Source organism: Pithys albifrons, chromosome 20 (genome assembly GCF_047495875.1).
Source record: "Pithys albifrons albifrons isolate INPA30051 chromosome 20, PitAlb_v1, whole genome shotgun sequence".
Classification (NCBI taxonomy): Eukaryota; Metazoa; Chordata; class Aves; order Passeriformes; family Thamnophilidae; genus Pithys; species Pithys albifrons.
The window spans coordinates 8245003-8264927 of record NC_092477.1 but is presented as its reverse complement, the minus strand read 5'-3'; the positions used below and the strand labels follow the sequence as shown (position 1 = coordinate 8264927).

The 19925-nt window shown below is 51.3% G+C and overlaps 1 protein-coding gene across 6 annotated transcripts; it reads left to right on the top strand.

The window, feature by feature from the left end:
• The first annotated feature begins 3224 nt into the window (after positions 1-3224).
• PTGES (prostaglandin E synthase) lies at positions 3225-14795 on the top strand. 6 transcript variants are annotated; one of them, XM_071574562.1, is made up of 4 exons: positions 3225-3595; positions 8104-8270; positions 10163-10245; positions 12636-14795. In XM_071574562.1, exons 2-4 carry the CDS (start codon positions 8163-8165, stop codon positions 12883-12885), a joined length of 441 nt encoding a protein of 146 aa, XP_071430663.1. In that variant the 5' UTR covers positions 3225-3595; positions 8104-8162; the 3' UTR covers positions 12886-14795. The 6 variants fall into 6 exon arrangements, with proteins under 6 accessions (XP_071430663.1, XP_071430661.1, XP_071430662.1 ...); XM_071574560.1 differs by lacking the exon at positions 3225-3595 and adding an exon at positions 5103-5191; XM_071574561.1 differs by lacking the exon at positions 3225-3595 and adding an exon at positions 7313-7671.
• Positions 14796-19925: the final 5130 nt, after the last annotated feature.

The window sequence follows — 19925 nt, the reverse complement described above, 5'->3', positions numbered from 1 at the left end:
AAAGAAAAATGACCTTTTAGGAGGCTGAAGGACATTTAGGGTGCAAGGGGTGAAGGAGATGATAGTCATGTGCTGGTCATCTGCTTGCTTGGAGGGAAATGTGAAAGTATGACTGGGATAATCAAAAGCGTGGAGAAATCTCCTTTGAAGAGAGATGAAAGTGAACAGGGCTGTGGTAAAGCTGAGTAAGAGGTGCTTTCACAGGCATGTTTCAAAGGAGGGCAATGTTAGGCAAAGCTGAGCAAGAACTACTGTTCTTCCTAAATCCCCTGAGTGTCTGTAACATGCACAAGAGGGGAAGGAGATCCCATAAAAATATTATCATCATCATCATCTTACTTTAAATTGTGTTTCATTACGGGGTTTATTGTTTAAATTATGCTTCATTATGGAACTTGTCTCCAGAAGTAATTTAATTTAAAACATTTGGCCAGTGACTTGACGCATGTAATTATCAAACATTACCATCATGTATGACAAAAAATTTACAAGAAAGAGAATTAAACCTTGTGATTCAGAGCTGAAGTTAATCTCTGATTTCTGAAGACTGAATGAACCAAGTGAATGGGGGCAGAGAGCCTCAATCCGTTGGTATCTACCACAGGGGCATGTCCTACCTTCAATCTGTGGGGTGTCCCATGGCTGTTACAACCCTGCAAGGTCCCTGCTCACGTGGAAGAGCAGCAGCTCCTTCCACCACCAAACACACACCAACCTGCTCTGCTGTGGTTCAGTGCAGCACAGCTCCCTGCCCCTTCCTGTTGGCCACCTCTCCTTGTGGGACAGCCCTGTCCCCACTGATGTGGCCATAGCTTCCTGTCCCTGCACCCTTTCCACAGCTGCCTTCCCACTCTGATCCAGCTTCCTTCCTGCAAAAAGGGGGCAACACTTCTTGTTCAGTTTTGGCTGAGTTGGTGGCACTTTCACAGAAACGTGCTGTGCATTCTGCTGCTTTGTAAATATTTTCAGAGAGCACAAATCTATCCCCTCATGGAGGGCTGTGAAAGCAGTCAGGGGTTGCATAAACACAGGGTGGAGCAGACTCCTGGGCACACATCATGGACATGGGGATAGGCTGTAAATCAGGAGAGCAATTGAAGCGTGGGACCTGGGCAGGCTCCTGGAGTCCTGCTGAAGGGTCACTCAGGCAGAGAAGAAAACTTGGGATGGTAAGCCCAAGCATCACTGCCTGTAGAGCAGCATGGAGAGGTTTCTCTGCTTCCTTGTATCATTTAGGCCAAGTTCTGCTCTAGATAAAGTCAGGGTCATACAGCCTGGGTCATGTTCTGTCAGTGCTCCCACTGCTGTGAGCAAGAGACCAGCTGAGACAACAGCACAATAAAAAGCTTCCAGGCAAGGGGGGCTGTAAATAATGTAGCAAAATTACTCCCTGCTTTCCAGGCTGATTATGGGGAGGGTGTTTATCAACAAGATCAGAACTGAGACCTGGACCACCTTTCTGCCTGAAACCAGGTCCAAAAGATGTGTTGTTTGTCACCCAGGGCAGGGAAAAGGGAAAGTTTTAGGATGTGTCTGGAGCTGGCTGTGGGCTGATCAATGACTCAACTCATAAAACCTCAAACTGCCAAGAAGCTCTGACTTCTGCCTGAGTCAGGCCCTGGTCTCTTCTGGGAAGCACAGTCACCTTCCTTTTGCCCAGGACTTCACTCTGCGAAGTGAGGGCGTTTAGAAGATCAGCATGTGTGATAAAGAGATTTAGAAAACATGACCTATAAGGAAGGGTGGGAGGAAATGCTGGTGTTTAATTTAGGGGTGATGGAGGGGACACAGAGAATTCAAGGTTTTAAAAATAAATTTTGCATTTTGGAAAGCTTTGTGGTGAGGGAAGCTCTATGGCAAGGCCATGGAGGAAGGGTCTCCTTAGAGCTGGTCTCACCAGGATGGTGTAGCTACTCAGTTTGTGTCAGGGGCAGGTAATGACATGCTGACCTTTCCATTTCCCTCTTGTCCTACATTTTGATGTCTCTGTGACAACTTGAAAATGCCTTTCTGTTGTAAACAGGATTTTAAAGACCTTAGAGTGAATGAGCTCTGCAGCCTGTTGCTCTTGGGTTTTAGGGCAGCCCAGGAGACAAGAGGTGCCCACCTGCCAAGACAGGTCCGTGTTCTTAAGCTGGGCACCCCATTGCACTTCTGAAGATGAGCAGAGCCCTGTGGATCAGCACAGCTGGAGATCCCAGCCCTTGGACAGGCACTGGAAGAGAGAAAGGTCAGCTTGGTTTGTTTTCTACTTTTCACCTTGAAGCTGCTCATCTGCTGTTGAATGACAGGTCTCTGTAAGGCTGGATTGGGGACCACAGCTGCTTTCTCTCCTAGCTCTGTGTTAGTGAGGCAGCTACAGCTCTTAATGCTGTAAAACATGGCCTGATTCCCATTTCTCCATAACACAGCATGTGGAGGCAGGACCACACAGCACCCTTTACCTTTGTTCTTGCTCAAGAATTTGCATTTACACTGTAGTTTTGCAAATGCTTCAAGTGTAGGAAATGTTTCCCAATTCTGAACTTTTTTGTTTCTCTTCTCGCTCAGCCTGGTGGGGAAACTCCCTCTTTTTGGGCAGCAACACAGTAGGTTTTGCCTGTTGTTTACAACTGATGGGATCTGGTTCTTGGGAAGCCAAAAACATCACGAGTTGCTGCGGTGTGGCTGAGTGAGAGAGATGCGGCTTCCCCACATCCCAAGTCCTGACCCCCATCTCCCATCTTTGCCCTGTGACAGCAGTGGCAGGTGCAGCTCTCAAACAAGCTGGGGCAGAGGGAGAAAGCAGGTGAGAGGAGAAATAACTTCCCTCAGCCCCTCTCCCAGTGGATTTGCACCCCTGAAGGCACAGAGCAGCCTAGCCAAGGAATTCTTTCCTGTAAGAGAAAGTCCAGGCATGAATCCCTGTGAGGCTCAGATTAAGAGAAAACAATCTGCTTCCCACACACTCATAGCCTGATGTCTTGTCTTCTAGTGTTTCCTCACTGTCACAGCAGCTGGGGACACGGTGACTCCCCTGCAGCCAGAGTGGGCGTGACATTTTGGGACAGGATGGTGTTTGGGAGCAGGGCAGCAGCCCAGGAGCAGACAGGAAGGGATGGTGAGTGGAGCTGGAGGGAGAGGACGTGCCACTGCCTCTCATTTGGCCCTGGGCCAGTTCTCTGTCCTGGGACTGGCTGAGGAACAGCAGCTCCCTCCATTCTGCTCTGCCTGAGACAGCCACCACAGCCCTGCCCCTTCCCTGGGCCTCTCCTGCTGGCTTTCTCCTGCTGCAGGCATCTGGTCTTCCAAGTGCGAAGGACAATTTGTGAGTCTGATCCTGCATTCCTGGTGCCTGAGCTCCAGATAGCTCCAGCCAGTACCGTCACTTTAAAATACAAACCAGACAAAATCTGCTGGAGTTTGCCAAAGGCTGAAACATCCCACTTGTTTCAGGAGATGCTAATGTTGGAGGCCAGAGATGCTGATGGTTCCACTGCTTAGAGACTTTGCAGTATCTTCTGTGTCCTGCTCGCTGCAAAGAGCATGAGGAGCCCAGGAGGTTGGGGATGCGGAGCTGCAGGTGAAGCAAGAGGATTTCACTCATCCATGAAAGGTGCGTCATGGTGGTTGGAGTTTTTGTGCAGACTAAGGAGTCAGTGCAGGTGGAGTGCTCTTCTCTCTAATAAATAGTCAAAATGCTCATGTCTTTACTTGAAGAGTAGTTGTGTTTGACTCCATGAGCCAGCACAGCCTCCCATGGATAGCCAGATTTCTCGGGATGGTTGCAGCTCAGGGCAGGTGGTTGTTGGGGTATGTGTGCAGGCTGCAAGGCTTTGTGCTGGGAGCAGCAGGAAGAAATGGCAGGGAAGGAGAGTCCTGGTGTCCACAGCAGCATTGAAGCAAGCCAGGAATATGGCTCAGCTCTTCTTGGAGCTGTGGGCTGAGCTGTATGCCCAGGGCAAGCAAAATCCCAGCTGGGCTCTGCACCTTTTCCACCAGCATGTGGGAACACGCTGGAGAAGTGCCACCCACCTGCCTGTCTTCTCCAGCCTGGAGCATTCCCCTTGGGCTCTTTGCCTAGCCCTGGCTGTGGGATGTAATTGCTCGTTTGGGAAAATTTGGGGGAATCTGAGCTGTAATTGCCCAAAGAGTCTGCTGCCCTTTCGGGTCAGGGCTGTGCCACCCCAGCAGATGTGCCAGTATTCCACTGTGCAGGGTTTATTACACAACCAACCCTCTCATGTCACTGCCATGGGGAAATTCCCCAACACAGCAAGAGTGAAAAAACATGTAGTTATACCATAGAGTAATTCAGCTGGTGAAACAAATAACCCGTGTGGGAACTGAGGCTGATTTTTACTCCATAATCTTTTCAAAGCAGGATTGCTGTTACAGGCTTCTATTTTTAAAAAATAAAAAATTTTTAAAAAGCAAGCAGTGTTTTTGGCCAGTGATGTTGATTTTGGGTGAGTCTTGTCCTGGGTTGAAAGGTCTCATGCTCAAGACTTTTAAGACACGGCTTGTACTTTAAGGACCTGGTCTCCTTGAAGCAGTGAAGAATGTGCTCTGTGGAGGAGGATCAAACCATTAATATTAACAACCTACTTCCGCATGGATTAATAGGATGGCTGAACATGCTTCTGGCAACTGCATTGCCTTGGGTCCCAAGAGCCAGCAAGGTGCAACTGTGGATGTGTCCTATCCAGTGTGAGACCCCTGAACTTGGGGAACAGAGCAGGAGTTGGGATCCCAGGAGCATCACACTTGCCTGTATATCCAGCTTCTGCCCCTCATCCCCATCCATGTCCCTCCCCACTGGAGTTCCACTGTAACAGTGAAAGGGTCTGAAATGCATAAACACACAGAATAAACAACTTTCCTTTGCCCACATGATTTTTATACACCATATTCAGCACATCCACGACTGAGTTTGCCCCGAGGTCTTATTCCTAAACAAACTGTGCTTCTTGATCTCTCCATTCAATTTAAATTTGTGCCAGTTTTTGGTGCAAATTGTCCAGGGCTTCCTGCCAGGGTTTGAGTAATGCCAAGGAGGAGAAGTTTAGCTGGCTGGCAGGAGGAGTCCTGGCTTGTCTGCAGGTGCATATTCCTGCTGTTCAGTGAGGCATGGCGGCCTTGGGAGGGGAAGAAGGTGCAGGAAGGAGAAAGGTCTCGCTGTTGAAGTCCCCTTGGGCTGGATCCTTAGCTGGTAAAAACTGGAGCAGCTCCATGGAGGGTGTGATGTGCTGGTGGAGGGTCTCGCTACCTGTCCTCTCCCAGGCCCCTGGGAGAGCTGGGGAAGGGACTGCTGGGGAAAGCCCCTTTGGTCTGCAGGGCTGGTCTGGCCCTGCATAACCCCAGACCTTTGGCACTGAGGTCTTCACCACAGCTGTGGGTCGATCCCTATCAGCTGTGGAGAGGAGAAATGGGAGGGAGCAGCTTTTGGGATGTGGCTTTGCCGCCAACTACTTAAGCTTGGCATTATGGTGTTTATAATACCCTGCTGACCTCCAGGGAGACGTGGGTGGGGTTGGATGTAGTTTGGTGGTGAACACCCCAGCTCTTACCACATGTCTGAACCCACATGGCTGCTTCATGTCTTGGTGTCCCTATTCCCACCCCCAGGGAAGCAGCCTGTTGGAGGCACACAGTGCTGGGCTGAGGAGCTCCACGCTGAGCTGTGCCAGGGCTTGATCTGCAGCCACCCCGACGCCAGGGTGGTGGTGACCAGCTGCAGGTACCTGCCCTGTGAAACCAAGTGTTTGAGGTTTTCAAAGGCTCTCTGCACTGTTGCAAACACATAACCATAGGCCTAACTATGTTTCATAGTCAATAGTCTATGAACTGGAATGGCCTGCTCAGGGAGGTGGTGGATGGATTCTCCAGCCTTGGAGGTTTTCAAGGTGAGACTGGACGTGGCACTGAGTGCCATGATCTGGTAATCAAAGTGGGATTGGATTAAGGGTTGGACTTGATGATCTCAGAGGTCTCTTCCAACCCAGCTGATTCTATGATTCTAACTGTAGGTCAGGGCACATTCAAAAGAGCCAGTCAGGTTCAGGAATAGCACAATTTTTTGAATGCAACACGTGTGGTCTTTCAGATTGCTGGTGATAAATGCATTAACTGCAGAGTAACTCTATAGAGCATTAGCAATATGGTTGCAATCAGAAGTTTGATTTCCTGGATCAAACATGCAGGTTAGGTGAGGATGGAGGACTTACCAAAAGTCAACCCTTCTGGGGAGAGCAAGAAGGATAAACACGTCCATCTGTCCCTGCAATTTCTTGCTGAATTCTCTTCCCCCAGTTGGATACAAAACTGAGGTGCTATTTACACCTTAATAACCACTACGATTCAAAGTGCTGCAGGTGGGACTGTGGTCAGACTTCCTGCTCTTTATGGACTCACTGTGCAGAGTATTTCTTGGTAGGAGGTTCAGTTTGTCAAAAACTCGATTTGTCATAACATTTCCGAGTATCAGGTAGAAGAAGGAGGTCATGCAGCCTCCCCCTCACTCCACGTTCCTCCCAGTGCCGTGGCAACACAAAACCACAGGATCTCCATATCGTTTCTGTGCTCACACCACAGGCCCCATTGGACACTGAGCTTTGCATTTCCTTCACTGCTTTGTGCTTCCAGCATCCTGTTGCTGGGGGCAAACCTGTCCAGAGGCTGTAGCAATGGGAGCAGAGCCAGATCCTGGGCTGAGTGCAGTGTTCTTATTGGGATAATCTGGATCCTCTTGGAAAGGACAGGATTTAGTTTTGCTCAATGGCAGTTAAGAACTTAAAGAGCCCTGAAGAATAACCAGTCCTCGAGGCACTGATGCTTTGATAGATGGTTTGGTAAATGACAAACCCTACTCGGCTCATTGTTTTTTGAGGCTTTTTCTTTTGTGGCTTGAAACAAATTTTTTTATTCCAACATGTCAGTTCATTGAACTGCCTGCATCCTCAAAACCTTCATTTTCCACTCAATCTCTGAAAGTTTCCATTTTCCTGAAATAAGTCTTTCTCTATTTTCTTTTTTTTCCTGTGTAAAGGAAACGAACACCAAATACAGCCTTCCCACACTAATAAACTTGGAGATCTCAGGTCAGCCGCCACTCTGCTGGTTCACTGAGGTTTGTGCTGCCAGCACAGGGGCCAGGGTTGGGGAAGAAGGAGTTAAAGGCTGGATAAGCATCCCAGCTTCCTGCCAGAGGCTCAGATCCCACTCTTTCGTCCATAGAATTTGGTGGCTGAAGAAAAGACAGCTCCAATTTCACGTGGCATTTTCTAAACCAAGGACAAAATTACACCTGACTCTCTTGATTCATCCTCTCTGAGAAACCAGGACGAGCTGCCTTTAGGGCTGGGCAGGCTGTTCTTTGCTTCTGCTTGCAGTTTTGGGGCTTTGCAGTCCAGGACCTGCCTGGCTGAGGTCCAGGCTGGTCATTCCCGAGCTCCCCTCCCTGCCGGGGGTGCAGGGGCAGCCCAAGCTCCAGGGTAGTGGGCGCTGGTGGGCCAAGGGATGGCTCTGTCCCCTGTCCATCACTCGGCAGGTGGATGTGTAGGGGAGGGCTGGCCGCCTCTGCCATGGGAGTGCTCAGCTGGCACTGGGCGGGACTGGGAGTACTGGGAGCGCTGCAGCGAAGGGGTGGGCTGTGGGACTGAGCTCAGGAGCACAGGGCTGGATGTGGCTGAGGTAGGTGCCTGCCTTCTTCCTAACTCCTCATTCGAGGGCCGAGCAGCTCTTGCCTGTGGGTGAGCATTGCCTGGCTGGGCGAGGGGATGCTCCGTTCAGCTCCGTCCCTCTGGGCACATGGGGGAGGTGGGACAGGGGATCCTGCTGGGCTGTTTTGGGAAGGCAGGGGGTCAAGCTGTGGCCAGGCTGAGCCTTGCCGTGGCCCAGGGGGTCTAGGGGGCTGTATCCCGTCTCGGAGCATCTCACCCCCGCGGAGCCGGCGGTGTCGGGGTGTGCGGGGAGGGGAAGGCTGTTCGTGCGTGGCTGAGCTTTGCTCACCGGCAGCTGCGCCCCGTCAGGGCGGTGGGGAGTACAGGACTGTGGGCTTTTGCCACAGAAATGAGGGGATTTGCCTGGTGGTTAAACACAGCTGTTCCTGCCCCTCTCCCGCAGAACTCAAGATCTCCACTGGTTCCGAGTGCTGAGGCGACCGAGCGGCACCTTCGCCCAAAATGATGGAAAACAAAGTGTTTCTGTCCTTTACATTCTACAGCACAATTTTGATTTTAAAAATGTATGTCGTTGCCATCATTACAGGACAAGTGAGACTCAGAAAGAAGGTAAGATCCAGTTTCCTTTTCCTTATTCTCCCTTTTTCCTTGGGTTTCTGTGGTTTTTCTTTCTTCTTCTATTTCTGTAAAGATCAACAAAGTTTTCCTGAAGCAAACTGAGTTTTTTTACTTTAGTTGAAAGCAAAACAAGTTTCATAGCAGCAGCAGATAAATATCTCACTTCTCTTTAGCCCTTTTTGTTTGTTTCTAACATCTGTAGCTTGATGTTTATAATTTCTGAAACCTAATCTAAAACAGATCTCAAAAGGCAACCAGGTGAGATGCTTCTAGAAAGAGACTGTTTACAGTTAATTTGCCATGTCTGGAAGAAAAGGAGGGGCAAAAAAGGAGGTTTAAGAACAAATCATTGCAATGGTCTTTTTTTCTTGGAATTTAGCAGAAAGCTTTTGAGCTTTTGGAGGAGGTTGACTGGCTATGGGAATGCTCCAGGAGAGCCAAAAGTCGTGGGGAATAAAAACAATAGCTGGAACACGGAGAAAATACAGGGAGGACCAGGAGGTTTAGCTGCCGTCTGGAGTTGGGGTTAAATGGACTTCTATCACCCACTACCCAAACTCAATTTCTGGCAAAATTCAGCTGTCTGTCAAATCTGGTTTAAAGTATTTCAGGAGTTCCCAAATGCATCAGTGGAGCAGAAGGGAGATTTCTGCTCTCAGATAAAATACAAGAGATAACCCTGTGCTGCGACATCATTGCAATTGATTTGGCTTCTCCCCTTGGGATTTTAAATGATGCTGCAGCCCTGGGACCATCTAGGCTTGTAACATGATTAAAGAAAACACCAGGGCCCTTTCCAGGCTGCAAAATGAAGCTGTCACGTGTAATCAGGTCCCTGAGGAACAGCTTATAGGTGTGGAGCCCATATAAATCATTTGTATTTGTAACTTTATCAGTGTAGGATCACATTTCCCCATGGGAAAATCACACGGTACCACTGCCAAAAAGCCAGCCAGGGAGTATTCCTTAATCTGTCAGTCTCAGTTATCTTTCAGATGCCACGTTGTGTCTGCAAGCTCTGTGCCAGCAGTGAGCTCATTTGCTGCTTGGCACAGTCTCCTTTAAATGGGTTTCATGGGAAGAAGTGGGCTGGAATGAGGTTTGGTACCTGTTCAGCAGGCAGCTTTAGGTTTTTTGGAGGATAAGGAAAACCCCTGGGAAGGTACAGGGTTTGACCCCTGGGAATGTGCAGGGTTTAACCTCTGGGAAGGTGCAGGGTTTAACCCCTGGGAAGGTGCAGGGTTTAACCTCTGGGAAGGTGCAGGGTTTAACCTCTGGGAAGGTGCAGGGTTTAACCCCTGGGAAGGTGCAGGGTTTAACCCCTGGGAAGGTGCAGGGTTTAACCCCTGGGAAGGTGCAGGGTTTAACCCCTGGGAAGGTGCAGGGTTTAACCCCTGGGAAGGTGCAGGGTTTAACCCGTGGGAAGGTGCAGGGTTTAACCTGTGGGAAGGTGCAGGGTTTAACCCCTGGGAAGGTGCAGGGTTTAACCCCTGGGAAGGTGCAGGGTTTAACCCCTGGGAAGGTGCAGGGTTTAACCCCTGGGAAGGTGCAGGGTTTAACCCCTGGGAAGGTGCAGGGTTTAACCCCTGGGAAGGTGCAGGGTGTAACCTCTGGGAAGGTGCAGGGTTTAACCTGTGGGAAGGTGCAAGGTGTAACCCCTGGGAAGCTGTGGGGTTTAACCCCTGGGAAGCTGTGGGGTTTAACCCCTGGGAAGGTGCAGGGTTAAACCCCCAGGACCGTACACATGGCAGTGCTGCGACCCTCATGCTTGTGAAGGGTGGTGAGAAACTGGAGCAGGAAGAAATCCCCACAAGTCTTGGGGATCAAACTTCTACTTGTGAGGTTCCTGAAGACGCTGTGAGGCCATGGGGACTGTCTTGCAGGCGTTTGCAAACCCGGAGGATGCGCTGCGCAATGGGGGGCTGCAGTTCTGCCACGAGGACCCTGACGTGGAGCGGTGCCGCAGGTGAGAACCCGGCAGTGCTGGCATTCCCCCTGCTCCACATGGGGAACCCTGGCAGCTGCTGGCAAAGGAGCAGTGGGAAGCTAAATGGCTCATTAATTAAGTGCGTGCCTGGATGGTTTGTATGGCTCCAGCTCAGCTGTGGGACCCTGTGCACTAGAGCTGTTTAATCTTTAATGGAGCATGGTGTGTGCTGGAGCAAGGAAACATGAAAGGATCCGGGTTTGGGTCCAACAGCCAACTGACACAAACTTTTTACTAGGTGCTCAAAGTTCCACAATCTCCTGAGGTCTCATCCCGTACCCCCACTCAGAGTCTCCTTATGTCCTGCTCTGACAGACCCCAAATGCCCCCAGATCCCTGCACAGCTTGGACAGGAAACTGTGTGACTGGTCCCAGTGCTGTATCCAGCGGCCCTTTCTGGGGATTTGGGAAGAGGCTGAACAGGATTGCAACAACTTCTGCCTCCCTAATTAGGCAAGCTCTGAATCTTCCCCCTCTTCTGTGGGGCTCACAGTTCCTCAGAGGTAAAACATGGGGTTGTTCAGCCCTGGGCTTGATTTGCTGTCCCCCTCACCAAAGGAGGTGCCCTGAGTGCTGGGTGATGTGCAGAGAGGGGCTGGAGCTGTGCCCTGTTGTCACTGAGCTCTCAGCTGCCAACTCGCTGCTGTGGGTGGGGCCCTCATCACTCACCTCTCACTGCCTCCAGCATTTGCTTCAGAAATCATCCAGTGCCACATAATCACTGGGCTGCCAGAAGGAGTAGGGTGGCAAATGAGCTGTTTCCTTCCTAGCAAAAAGAAAATAATAGCAGAAATAACAATCGTAATCCTCTTTTGATTATTCAGAATAAACAAAGTTCTGTGAAAATAAATAACTGGAGCTGCAGCAAAGACCTGGGGAAGTCTGGGATCTGACTTGGGCAGTTAAACAGTCGGTCCTTCCTGACCTGTTCACAACCCTGGGGAAGAGAGATACAACCCAAGGTGTTTCACTGGAAAAAAGGAGATGTCATCTCAGCTGGTATCAGGAGGGCAGCAGAGCCACAGCAGCTCCCCTTCTCCCTCCCACGTTTGGCAGGGAATACATCTGCTCCCTGTTCAGGCTCTGATCAACTTATCCCCATCAAATCTTCCTGGCATCACTGCTACAGTGGCAGGACTCAGTGTCTTTTCTAGGCCAGTTCCTCCATGCTGTCCCAAAATCACACCCACAGAGCAGATGAAATAGGGTTTCCAGCAGGCTCCTTGCCATGTTCATCTCCAGCCCTTCCCTCCCTTGGGGACGTGGCCCTTAAGCTACAGACTGCCTCTTATGGAGGTGGAAAGAGCAGGTAGGAGAATTTTCAGCTTGTGCAGAAGAGTAGCACAGGTATCCTGACCTTTTTCTTGGCCAAGAAATAGTTTAAAATTTTTTCTTGGCTTTGTGAACATTCAAATGTGCAAGAATGAGGAAGCAGTGGCAGCTCTTATCACGGATTCATCTCTGCTTCTCAAACCTTCAGAGATAACTGGGAAAACCTAACCTCATGCCTGGGTCACTCTCCAGACCTGATCCATCCCCACCAACCAGGGTACAACCTGAGAGTCCTCCCATGGAAGCTCTGTGTGCTGTGGAAAGAAGGAGAGGCAGAGGTAATGGTAGGATGAGGACAGCCTGTGGCTTTGGGGACTGATTTCCCTCCTTCAAAGGATGGTGCCTGGGAGAGGAGAGGCACGGCCTACACTCATGGCATGATGGGATCTGTTTCAGTAGCAGTGGGGGTGGTGGCAGCTGATGCGGTGACACCCAGGCAGGAGCATGTTCAGCTGGAGCACAAGGTTTGGCCCCATCAGTGCTGATGTGTCACCACATGGTCCTTCCAGTCAGGCATTATGCAGGTGCTGCTGGCACAATGTGGGGGTGCTTGGGGCGCTCCTCGCTGATCCTCTTTGGATGCATTTATGGAGAGGGGCAAAGCCACAAACCCTCCCATCCTGTGAGTTTCTCCTCTGGAGAAGCTGTGGTCTGGAAACTGCCTTTTACTGTGTAACGTGGCCACATCTGGGGCCATGCGGTGCTGGCACCGCACCAGCCCCGAGCTTTTCACAGCTTTGCAGGGTCTTTGTTTTGCTTTGTTTGTTTGAAAGCTCCAAACCTCGAGCTGTCATCTGTCACAGCAAAGGCGTCCCAGTCACGGAGAGGAAGCTTTGGGAGCCCGGCATCCCAAGGGAGGGACACAGGGTGTGAAATCCTGCTGCTTTTGTGTAAGGAGGAACTAATTCTTTTGGGAGCTGTGTCTGCCCTATCAGAGGAGGTGGTCAGAAGCACCCAGGGATGGGCACTCTGGCTAGAAGGGATGCAGGACAAGAGGCAATTCTCATGGGACAGAACAATCTTATCTCCCTTTTCAGGGCGCACCGCAATGACATGGAGAACATCTTTCCCTTCCTCTTCCTTGGAGCCATCTACTCCATGTTGGACCCCAGTCCCACAGTGGCCAGGATCCACTTCTTGATCTTCTGCGTGGGGCGCATCGTGCACACCATTGCCTACCTCCTGCGGCTGAAGGCGCCCACGCGCTCCGTGGCCTACAGCGTGGCACAGCTGCCCTGCTTCTCCATGGCCCTGCAGATCCTCCTCGCCACCACCCCATACTGGTAACACCCAGAGAGGAGACAATCCGAACCCCCTCGTCCTGCACTCTGCTGGTTCCCTGGCAGCACCGGGTGCTGTGTGTGAGTGTGCACGTGTGTGTGTGTGTGTGTGTGTGTGTGTGTGTGTGTGTGTGTGTGTGTGCATACATGGTATGTTGCCAGGGAAGTCACCTGTGCCCCAAGGATGCTCAGTGCAGCCTTTATAAAGTCCCTATGCTGTTGAAATTGGGCAGGGAAGTCACCAGAGGGAAGGGATGTGTCTCCCTGTGGAGCAGGAAGGGAGTCAGGTTTGCCTCACTCCTGCTGAGGGTAGGAGGGGCAAAGCACACGGACTGTCCCTCAAGGAAGGGATTCATTGAAGAAAAGAAGGTTTTCTGACTCAGCTGCATTTGGAACTGGGAAGGGGATGATGTGACTTTTCCTCTTGGTCACGAATATCCTGTGAATCAGGAACGGAAAATTATGAGGGTGCCACGAAAGTCTCTTGGCCAGCAGATGTGGGTGGTAACAGACCTGCCCTCCTTCTTCCCAGCCATGTGGGTCTGTGGGGACAGGGAGGGGGTCCCTTAGGTCCCCTCTGCAAGGAGAACAAGAGGCTGGTGCCTGGCAGGCAGAGTAACGTGGAAGTCAAAATCTCAGGGGTGATGTTGTGAAGCCATCAAAGTGCTCAGTGCTCCGGGTCACACCGTGGGATGCAGCTCCCTGCCAGGATCCTCACTGCAGGCAGGATCCTGCTGTCCCAGCGCCAGCCTCCAGCAGCTCCTGCCCACCACAGCAGCCACAGCTTTTCCATCTCGGTCTCACCACAGTAAGATGCAGAGCAATGTACCTGGAGCAGCCAGTGGGAATCACTCACCCTCTGGAGAGCCGGACACAAAGCTCTGGGACTTCTGGAAAGACTAAACTGCTCACCCAAAACAGAGTTTGCAGACAGAGCTTTCTCCCAAGGGCAGTATCTGCGTCCACATGCCACTAATGCCTGAATAAGCTCCCAAGGGCAGCAGACTGAGTTTCTCCTCCTCTGTTTGTAGCCTTTCTCTGGCCACAGAATGGCCGCTGCTATTTGGGGAATGTGCTGTGACCGCTTTGGGGGTGTTTTCTTTCAGCTGTTTCCTGCTGTCCACTGCTGCCACACCGTGTGCAGCCTGGATGAGCTGGTGTTTGCCGAAAGCTCTGGAAATGAGCAAAGTGGCTTTGAAGAGAGTATCAGTGCTCTGCAGTGTCACCTGAAAATGTCGTGTTGTAGAGGAGAGGCTGAGACCAGAGTGACAGACCCATGTCACCTCTGCCATGCAGCTGTCCCCAGGTGCCAGGGGCTGCTCCAGGCAGGAGCAGCAGCAACAGTGGAGCAGCCCTGTGGAGGACAAGGCAGGAGGAAACCTCTGCTTTTCAGTGCCTCTCTCTTCTCTGAAGGCAACACAGAGCCTTACTAAGACCACGGGGGAAAGCAGAATAAGCAAAAATAAATTAGACTTCCACGTGTCCTACTCATTAAGGCTGTGCCCTTAACCCTGCTGTCCTCAGAGATGCTCTTGCTGAGACCTCACTGTGCACTTGCACAGACTGATGCTCAGCCCTTGCCCAGCTCAGGCAGCAGCTTTGGGTAATTCCTGACTCCAGCACAAAGGTCAGGCTGTGTGGTGAGGTTTGCAGTGGAATGCTCTGCTCTCCAGCAGGGAACACAGGTCTCCCCATGTGTGGAAGATGGGCAGGACTGCAGGTTCAGCAGTTTGCTCCTGGCCACCTCTCCCTCACACAGCCTCAGCAGATGTCTGGGTAACACAGACCCTGCTTAACAAGCCTTTTCTGCTTCACATGTTGCACAAGGTCTTGAACCCCTGTACATTTCTCTGCTGCTGCACATGCATCCTGGTGGCAGGAAGCAAATATTCCCAATAAAAACAAATCATTGTGCTCTGATACATCCTTCCTTCGGGAGCAGCAGATGCAGCTGGGCAGCAGCTGGGTCCAGCCCCAGCAGGATGGATCCTCAGCTGTAAAGAGCTTTGCTAAACTCCACTGCAGAGCCTGGAGTTCCCTGGGACTCCTAAAGAGACATCCCTTTCCTCTGCATTCACCTGCCCTGCAGAGGAATCTCTTTTCCAGGTGTGCATTATTTTTCTGATCCTTTAAATTCAGCAGAGCTGGTGTTCACAAGGCATCCCTGCTCAGTTTTCTTTCCCTGTGTAGCAGGTTGTTGCAAAGCTTGTTTGTTAACCCAAAAATGCTGGAGGGCTGAAGAAGTTCAGGTAAGGTGTGGTTGCTCTCATTGCTATGCTTATGACTTGCAAAGGAACTGCCTGTATTTTCCAAGATCAGCAGCCCCCTTTTTTTGGCAGTAGGTTGCTGAGAAGCAAATGCCTCATTTCTCTGGTTTTCCCCTGTTTTTTTAAATTGTTGGTGTTTGGGAAGTGCTGCCCTATCGGTGTGTCTGTGTTAGCAGGATAAAATGGCCCCACTTTGTTGTTCTTTCTTTCCCTCATGCTTTTAGATTTCAAATAAGAAAGGCAGCAGCTTTATAAAAAATGGACTCTCTCCAGTACATGTTGCTGTAGTTGTAGATGTGGCTGGGACTGAGATTTTGGCATGGCAAGGAAGAAATGAGGCTGCAGAACCCCCCTCCCAGGTCTTTCAGTCTCTTCTAGGCTGCCTGTTCAGTGCCTGAGGCTGATGCCCTGCTCAGGGAAGCTGAGGTTACATGCACAGCTCCTCTTTCTTCTTTTTCATAAAAAAAAATAAACCCTGCTGTACTGGCTGCAGGGAAAAGCTTGGGAATGTGAACTCTCCTAGCTCCAAAAAAACAAACAGAAAAAGCCCACAAGGCAAACTTCAGAGAGGCCCAAGCATTGTGCTTATTTTTGAAGCACTGTGGAGGTTTGTGGGAGGCAGGACAGAGCCAGGCTTGGCTGCCTGGGCAGCACCAGCCCCACTGGGACTCTCACAGGACTGGGTGTTCAGAGCCACTGGATACAGCCAGTGGTTGTTCCCTGCAAGTGATGAACTAAATTAGCATCCCCTGCCTTTTCCCAAATAATATCTAAAGCCCAGAGCTCCCAAATTCCTGCTCCAGCATCATGGAGGGCAAAGGATGTGCCCAGGGTCTCGTACAGCTCTGGGACAGCAGGGACAGGGGTGGCATCTCTCCAGTCTCTGGGTTTTGGAACGTGCCAACAACTTGTTTTTCACACCTGGCTCAGACAGGAAATGGCAACACTGTGAAACCTGCCTGGGACTGTGGGACAGCAGAGTTTGCTGCTTAAATGGGTACAAATTAAAAGAGGGAAAAATTAGGTTAGATATTAGGAAGAAATCTTTTACTGTGAGGGTGTTCAGACACTGGAACAGGTTGGCCAGGGAGGCTGTGGATGCTCCAACCCTGCCAGTGTTCAATGCCGGGTTGGATAACATCTTGAGCACAAGGAAAACTTTATCCACCGCGGCTTTTTCAGCCCGACTCGGGCTGATCTGTGAGACATCTTGAGCTTGCGAGGTGGTGCGAGCCCCAGGCAGGGAAAGGGAGCGGGCCTGGGGGTCCCTGACCCCGTGGTGGGATTGGAGCGGAGCAGAGCAGAGCAGCGCGAAGGGGGCGCGCCCGGCGGGTCCCGCGGGCTGCGCTGAGCTCCCTGCGCGGGGCTGCAGCACCATCGTGTGGCTGCGGGCACCCTGCGGGGGCACCCTGCGCCCACCGAGACCCCGGCCCGGGGGATGGCTGCCCAGGGAGCTGCGGGCCAGACTGGAGCGGGGGGGTGCGGCTGGAGGTGTTTGGGATGGAGGATGCCATTCCCTAAGGAACGGGTTGAGGAGGAGGCTCATATCTGTGCCAGTGCCCATCAGCCTCTCCAAAGCGGGCTGATGCCATGCCAGGTCCAGAGAGATCCTCCCATCAGCTGAGACTTGCCCTCTGGGACTCACTTGGCTGAAAAATGACTGCTCTGCGGAAGGAAACACTTTGCAAATGTCCTTCAAACCTTCCCCTAGTTCTCAAATTGTGGTGTATGGATGCAACGCTGTGCGTCAACATGCAATAATCTTCTTTATATGTGATAACTCTTCCTTGGCTTTGTAACACCTGCTACAAAGGGAACCTTTGCTTCCTCCCTTCTCCCCAAATTATTATGAAACCTTACACCCCCCATGGATAGTGACCGTCCAGCTTCTCAAAGCTTCTCTGCTGCCTCAGATTGCTTTCCTGTGGGGGCTGGAAAGAAGCAGCAGCAAGCAAAATATCTGCTGCAGAGAGGAGATGCTGCTTTCAAACAGAGTGCAGAGTTTGGGGTGGGCATCACATCCCCTGGGACAGGAACATTGCCCCAAAGGGCAGGAGGGGCCCAGCTGCTGGGAGGTGACACGTTGCTGTCACAGGTACCTGTGTTTCTGTAGGTCGTAGGTGATGTCAGCAGGACTTGGAGGGTCTCCGGACGTTCCCGTTGCCACCAGAGGGAGAAGGGCTCAGCGCAGGGATAACAGGAGAGGAGGATGCTGTAACCACAAGATGTCTGTATTTCATTCTAGATGGGGGTAACCAGGCTGGTGTCCTTGAGAGCTGGAAAATGTGAGCTCTGTTTTGTCTCGCTGCCGTGGCAGCCGATGCTGATGACAATACAAAATTGTTCTAATTAAAATATTGTAGGGGCAAACTTCAACTTTTCATCAGTGGGAAAGTCATGCACAAATGTTGGGCTGTGGGATCAGAAACAAGAATGGGAGTCCAGGGAGATCCTCCTGTCAGCTGAGATTTGCCCTGATTGAAAATCAGGTTGCCCAATTACCTGGTTGAAAACCAGCTGCTTTGAGGAAGGAAACAGTTTGCCAACGGCCTTACAACCTTCCCCTGCTCCCGAAGTTGTGGTGTATGGACAGAGACCAGCTGTCCTGCAGAAATCCATTCTTGTGCTGGATGTGCCTTCCTGGGAGGAAAAATGCCTCTGTGCTGGAAGAGGAGAGGTAGCACAATGCCTTTGAGCTCCCTTTCGTTGGCATCCTTGCCCTGGCACAGCCCTCCCCTGTGGAGTGCAGACCCTGCCAGGTGAGCTGCAGCTCTCCGTGCTTGTCTGTCTCCTGGTTTGCAGACCCCTCAGAAGATGTCCACCAGCTCCTGGGAGCTGGCTGACCATGGGTTGAGACCTTCTGCTCTAGTGGGAGAGGACTGAAGCTGGGACAGTTCAGGCAGGAAATAAGTGACATATTTCCAGCAGTCAACAGTAATGAGTCACTGGAAGAATCTGCCCTGGGATCTGCAAGCTCTTCACTTCCAAGGGTCTTTTGACTCAGTGCTGGATGCCCTCCAAAGGGATGCTCTGCACTGGCCACATGCTGAGGACATAAGGATGCTGCCTGGGTGATATTCTCTAGGCAGGAGGTTGGACAAATGTCATTAATGATCTACAAGCCACTTACTGAATGAATAAATAAGTGGTTACAAAACAGCAGCGTAGCATTTTGATGGGGATGTTCAAGTGTGTGGGACTGTGGTGGGTCTGTGGTGATGTCCAACATGGGGACTTGCTCCTGCTGGATGATGCAAGGATGAGCCCTGTACTGCTCTGGGAAAAGCTGGGATGTGTTGCTGAGGGGTCCTTCCTGAATCTTGCAGTCCACAAGGTCCATGTGCCCCAAAGACCACTGGTGATGGGAGGGACACGGGGGCTGCTGCTGGGAGGGAGCTGATTCTGACTCTTATGGAGCTGACCTCCTCTAGGTGTGTGGGAGAGGGTTGTGATCCCCCTGGCTGTGTGTGGGGATTGGGGATGGCTTGGGGAGCAGGAGGTGACACAGGCATCCTGTGACACCAGGGGAGCTGGCCTGGGAAGTGGCTGCTGCAGTTCACCAGGTGAAGGCATGTGAAAGAAACAAGGCAAACCCAGAGTGTCCCTTTCCCACCCAGCCCTTCCTGCCCATGGAAGTCAGCAGGGAGAATCTCTGCCACTTTGCACCAACATAAACCCACCCACCATCAACTTTCTCACCTTCTCTGAACACACCATACCTTTGATTCTGCAGTATCTTGGGGCAGTGGATTTCAGCCTTTAGTTGTGCTGTGAGGACACTTTCTGTCTTCTTCCGTAATCTTCTCCTAGCAGTTCCTTCCACTTGACTTGCTGCTTTTCAGTCTAAGTGTGTGCTGGGCAGTTTTCCCTGGGTACATCTTCACACCTCTCAGCAAAGTGTTCCTTCTGCTGTTTTATAGCTCAGCACCATGAGCTCCTGGAGCTCTCTTTAACGTTGGCTGCCCCAAGTATTTGGTATCACCTTTGCCCAACCACTGATTCTCCCTGTTTTGGGTGCTCTGTGCCTGCTCTGCACCTGTGGGCCTTTGCTCCCTGGGAAGCACTCTGCAATCCAAGGGCTTATGGTTTATTCCTACCCTTTGCTTTCTTTTAACTAGTCATCTGTGCAGAATATGACCCTCCTTGCTGCTTCTTAGCTTTGTTTCTGCAGACCTGGAAGTGAAAACCCACAGGGAGCCACATGTTGCTCTGGTCCCTGTGGGTGACTCTCTCCAGGAGCCATCCTGCTCACAGCATCCTGTACTAACCCAGGCTCCTTGCACATCCACTCAGCTGTGAGGCTCTGCTGAGCCCCTAGTGAGGTTGGGCTGCCCTTCAAGTCCCACATCTCACTCTTTCAGATTAGCTCTCTCCCTTGTGCTCCATCAGTGCCCAGTCTCCAGCTCACCAGGTTAAAGCCCTCCTTGGTGCAGAGGATGGAGCCTGAAGAGCTGGATTTGATGCTGATTTGGGTTCCCAATGCTTGTGCTGCCCAGCCTTTACCCAGCCTGTGTGCTTGACAGAGCAGCATCTCTCTGTGTGCCTGGATGTTCCTGCAGTGAGGCCATAGGAGAAAATCTTATTTCTCTACTGCCTCCAATTCCCTGAGCAGGTCCAGACCTCTGTGTTGCCTGTTTCTGGCTCCCAGGGCTGTGGAATAACTTTCTGCTGGTCTCTGCTGGGACCACAGATGAGTCTTGTCCCCAGAGAACGGGAGATCTGTAACAGATGCTTGTCTCTAATGTCTATGGAGTATCAATTAGTGTTTGCAGGTTTCCAG